General features: G+C 45.6%; 1 protein-coding gene across 1 annotated transcript; it reads left to right on the top strand.

Moving 5' to 3' along the window:
- The first annotated feature begins 1,398 nt into the window (after positions 1–1,398).
- Positions 1,399–3,336, top strand: LOC123065152 (GDSL esterase/lipase At1g31550). The gene is made up of 5 exons (XM_044488505.1): positions 1,399–1,788; positions 1,885–2,100; positions 2,192–2,337; positions 2,439–2,715; positions 2,850–3,336. The coding sequence occupies exons 1-5, from the start codon at positions 1,542–1,544 to the stop codon at positions 3,053–3,055; spliced, it is 1,092 nt and encodes a 363-aa protein (XP_044344440.1). The 5' UTR covers positions 1,399–1,541; the 3' UTR covers positions 3,056–3,336.
- The last annotated feature ends 1,791 nt before the right edge of the window (positions 3,337–5,127 follow it).

Below are 5,127 nucleotides of genomic sequence, written 5' to 3'. Positions count from 1 at the left end.
CTCCTGGCTGAGGTGCAGCCTGCGCTGGTGCCTTTCTCGGCATTCTAATAGGCACAAGAGGAACAACGGTACAACATGTTCCTCATAGAGCAGCACCGGCTGGCGGAGGGCCAGATCTACAGCGAGCGCGCGAGTGAGGAGGCCGTGACGGCCATGGCCGCGGCGAACCCCAACTTCGTGGCGGGGCAGCGTGCCATCTACGATGCCGTCCGTGCTCAAGCCTCCACTCGCCAGGAAGCGGCTGTCACGGAGGCGCAACTTCAGGTGATCGCGGAGGAGAGCAACACCAGCTGCGCCTCCTACGCTTCGTCGACGAACCATCAGCCGGCCCAGTGGGACGAAGACAGCGCCGGCGTCACCATTTCTATCGTGGACCTCATGTCCACCGGCGACGGACAGGTCATGGACACTTCCGAGGATGACTAGGCCACGGGAGGCGGCGGTGCCTTGTGTCCCATGTGGGCCGGTTCGTCTCCCATGTTCTACTCTTCCTCATTGGAGAGCGCACCTTCACTTCATCGGTCTTATTGCCGGCGCTCATGGAGACGGCGGGAGGAGGACGACACGGGCTTGGACGCCGGGCGCCGCCGCCATAGGGTAGGTTTAGGGGCGGGTCTTTTTTTGTTCTAAATGTTCGAAATGTAGTTAAATCCGCCGTGTTTGTATGAAATCCGTTATGTCTGTACGAAATTCGGCTGTGTTTGCATGAATTTCATCCGGTTTGTTGAAAAATAGTTTGAAATGTATGTGGCTAGCGTTCAATGTCGACCTCCCGCATCCATGTCCGCGGACTGGTTCCTCTGTCCGCAGACGGATGTGGGCTTTTTTTTTGCAGGTTGCCGTTGATGATGCACTTAGGTAATAGAAGAAGGATTGTTCTTTGTAGCATTACATCCAGAGGTAAGATACAGGTAAGGTGTTCCTTTTTCTTAGCCTACTTGTCATATTCAAGACCGTTCAACTAGTCATTTCCACTTTAAAATGTTCACTGACGTGCCAACACGTTGACAACTAGTATGAATCTATGGTATTATTTCCAACTCGTTTTCTCGAAAGAAAATTGATGCCAAGCATATAGGGTTATAATTCTGAAACATCTCCACAAAACCTTTCAATATAGCAAAGCACAAATGCCTATCTATTGCATGTTCTTGTCCTGACTTTCATAGAAATGTTAACATCCATTCCAGTATCTTACTTCACTCGTTCGTGTAGAATCGATTCAATTTTCTTGTGGTCCAGTCAAGTGGCTATTTCTGCAACGTTGCGTCCTGCAACCATGTGTTCCGCACTTGTATTTATGACAAGTTTCTCCCTCGGGCACGAAGAGTCATTTTTCTCTAGTACTACTAATTATACCTAAAACCCCGTTGACGCGCAAATTTTGGCGTGGCCAACTTGCCATTAGCTGCCGGCGACCATGTACTCCATGTAGAACAATAGTGTATAAATCACGCAGAGTCTACGCTCGTAGTCGTACTCCATTAATTCCATCTCCGCCCCCGTCCGCTGGCCCGATCTTCCCAGGGCGAGGAACGACGATGAAGCTGCTCTGCATCCTCACGGTGGTCCTCGCCCTCGCGTCCGTCGAGCCCGCCGTCTCGTCCCCCCGGCGCTACGAATCCATCATCACCTTCGGCGACTCCTTCACCGACACCGGAAATGCCATCATCGTCTTGGCGGAGAAATCGCGCTTCGACCCTACGGTGCAGCCTCCCTACGGCATGACGTTCTTCGGCCGCCCCACGGGCCGCTACTCCAACGGCCGCCTCATCATCGACTTCATCGGTACGCACGCCCTTCGGCCGCTCTTACTTGCACACACTTTTACCTTCTTCTTCTCGTGCTGATGTATCTGTGCTTGCTTGGCCGGCGTACGTGCAGCTGAGAAGCTCGATCTGCCGTTCGTCCCGCCGTACCTCTCGCACAACGGCAGCTTCAGCGAGGGCGTCAACTTCGCCGTGGCGGGCGCCACCGCTCTCAACGCCAGTTTCTTCAGAGACATCCCGCTCGTAGGCTCGTTTGTTCTCAACACCAGCTCCAGCGTGCAGCTGGGGTGGTTCGACTCGCTCAAGCCGTCGCTGTGCAGCCCTGCCCAAAGTAATCAATTATTAACACATCCAATTCCAAACTCAATTTGATATGATATCCTTGGGACAGTGAACTTACGTACGCTGTGCGTGTGTTGCAGATTGCCCGGGCTTATTCCACAAGACGCTCTTCTTCATGGGTGAAATTGGCCTCAACGACTACAGCTTTGCGGTCTTCGGAATGACCCTGCCCGAACTAAGATCCATGGTCCCAGACGTCGTCAAAACCATCGCCGCGGCCACTGAGGTAACCGTTGCAGCAACCATGCCGAATCTATCAGTCTGAACAACTCTGTCTGAAGTTGGCCGGTGCTGATCCTGGTACGCGACTCTGTAAATGCCGAGCAGGTGCTACTCGGGCAGGGGGCGAAGACCGTGGTGGTGCCCGGGATCCCGCCGCTGGGATGCATGCCGCCGAATCTGGTGTTCTTCCCCAGCAACGAGTCGGCAGGCTACGAGCCTAGCACCGGATGCCTGAAAGGCCTCAACGAGATCGCCAGGCACCACAACTCGGAGCTGCAGAAGGCCCTCGACAAGGTCCGGGGGAACCACCCGAATGCCCTGGTCATCTACGCCGATTTCTTCACCCCGGTCATCGAGATGGTGGAGTCTCCCCACAAATTTGGTCAGTAACCGTAGCACGGGTTGCCTCTTTGTCATTCTACTAACAGATTTGGCCAATCTCTTGCCATTTTGCTCGTTCTAGCTGTGGTGGTGATCACTGATCAAGATGGCATCGCTTGTTCTGACAATCTGTAGGGCTTACCACGGACGTTCTGAGCTGTTGCTGCGGTGGAGGTGGCAAGTACAACTTCAACATCAGCGCTGGCTGTGGCATGCCAGGCGCTACCGTGTGCGAGGACCCGTCTCAATATCTGTACTGGGACGGCCATTTCACGGAGGCAGCCCACCGCTATATTGCCAAAGGCTGGCTAAACAGCATAAACAGTTGCAAACCCTGGTAGTAACTGGATATGCGGAATTGCATACTTACAACTTTTTTTAATCACCGATATACACGCGTCATGAACGGAATTTCTGTTGTTTTTAAGGCTTGCCAATTCGTCACAAGGTTTTCTATGTACGGAGGCGACTGAGAATTTCTTAAATCTTATTAGTCGATCTGATCACGGTTGGAATAGTGTCATGATTCGTGCGGAAAAAAAACTTGTATATTTGCAAGGTGTTGGAAGAATAGCCTACTCTGGATTATTTTTGTTGAAACATAAGCAAAAGATTTGCCTCATGTATTATTAATTAAGAGGAAAATAGAGTGTGAAATACAAGCCCCTAGAGGCCTAAATACAAAAGGATTACTCTCCCGAAATGATTGATCGCATTTTCTTCGCACCTGCGGCAATCTAGAGATGGGCCTCGTCTTTGATGGAGTTGAGCAGGATCGGTGGTGGGGTGCACTTTTGGCGGAATACGCAGGTGTTTCATTCATTCCAAATAGACCAACACATGAGCATGATGAGTAATGCCACGACCTTTCTATTGGTAGTGGAGGAGTCGGATCGCTTGATCCACCAATCTTTGATGATTTCTCAAGGTACCAAGAGGAGGTGTTGGTGTTCTCAAGATGAAGCCATTTGTTCGCCCGGCTCCAAAGACGTAATGTGTAGCGACACTTGAAGAAGAGGTGCTCTTCAGACTTCTGCACCCGCTTGGAAAGCAGGAAAGAATCACAATTTGGCCAGCCATGCTAGGTCAATCTATCGCTGTCCAGAGCCTATTTTGGATGGCCAACTATGCGAAGAACTTGACTTTTAGGGAGGGGGGGGGGGCATGTTTAGAAGGTTCCTAGGAATTGTGCCGTGTAGGCGGAGGCTGTGGAGTATTGCCCATCACCCGTGTGCTTCCAAAAAATCTCATCCTCGGCAAGCTCCTCAGTGTGATAGGTGTGAATGGTTGTCCACAATGTCATAAACTGATAGGTGTGCTCGAAAGTGAAATTGGCGGAAATCTTGATCTTGGAGACCCAAGCATTATTGGAAACTTCTTTGTTTCTTTGAGTTTTCTCTGTTTTCATTATTTTGCATTGGTTCTTTGGTTATTCACTTTCTTTGTTTTTTTTTGCGTTTTTGGTTTTTATTGGGTTTCTTCGTTTTCTTTGTTTTTTGTTGATTTCTATATACACGTTTAACATTTTCAAACAAATGATTAATATTATATTAAACCTATAATTTTTCTATGTTTACTTTTTTCCATACCCACCGTACATTTTTGGTGTATAACTAATACACTTTTAGTACAAATTACCATCTTTCAAATACAAGATTAACATTATAGAATAGATGGTCTGTATTTTTTATACACATTAAACATTTTTTAAAAGCTTGATTAACATTTTTCAAATACAAGATTAACATTTTAATAGATGATCTACACTACTATATACACATTTAATAATTTTGGAATGCTTGATTAAAAAAATACATATTCTAACATTTTCTAAATGCTTAATTAAGATTTCTTAAGTACGTGATCAACATTTTCATACATATTGTATATTTTTTGTATACATCAGAAATATTTTCCCAATACACGTTTTTTTTTTCAAATGCTTGGTTACATTTTATCAAAAAAGTAATGTAAAGTGCTTTTGTAAATGTTAAATGTGTATAGTGAAAAAAATGTTAACCAAGTATTTGAAAATGTTGAATGTGTATGAAAAATATATTCAAAAATATTACAATGGATGGAAAACAAGTTGATCATGTATTTAAAAAATCTTAATCAAGCATCCGAAAATTAAACAATAATTTAAAATGTCAAACAAGCATTTTAAAAATGTTAAATTTGTATAAACAAATATTGACAAGGTATTCAAAAGTTTTAATCTTGTTTTGTATTAAAAATGTTAAAAGTGTGTTTGTGAAATGTTAGTTTAGCATTTGATAATGTTAAATGAATATGGAAAAAACATGAACCATGTATTAAAAAATGTCAATATTGCATCTGAAAATATGTTAATCAAGCAATGTGAAAATGTTCAATGTGTATAAATTTTTTTAATCAAATTTGTTTTTTTAAA

Source organism: Triticum aestivum, chromosome 3B, assembly GCF_018294505.1.
Source record: "Triticum aestivum cultivar Chinese Spring chromosome 3B, IWGSC CS RefSeq v2.1, whole genome shotgun sequence".
Classification (NCBI taxonomy): domain Eukaryota; kingdom Viridiplantae; phylum Streptophyta; class Magnoliopsida; order Poales; family Poaceae; genus Triticum; species Triticum aestivum.
Note: the sequence above shows the minus strand (reverse complement) of the source record. Positions and strands in the feature narration are given on the sequence as shown.

What these genes read in the sequence shown, in the direction of transcription:
- LOC123065152 (XM_044488505.1), top strand. Translation starts at nt 1,542, where the DNA reads ATGAAGCTGCTCTGCATCCTCACGGTGGTCCTCGCCCTCGCGTCCGTC. An exon ending in CCATCGCCGCGGCCACTGAG is followed by an intron (nt 2,338 to 2,438) that starts GTAACCGTTGCA and finishes AATGCCGAGCAG; the next exon opens with GTGCTACTCGGGCAGGGGGC. An exon ending in GGAGTCTCCCCACAAATTTG is followed by an intron (nt 2,716 to 2,849) that starts GTCAGTAACCGT and finishes GACAATCTGTAG; the next exon opens with GGCTTACCACGGACGTTCTG.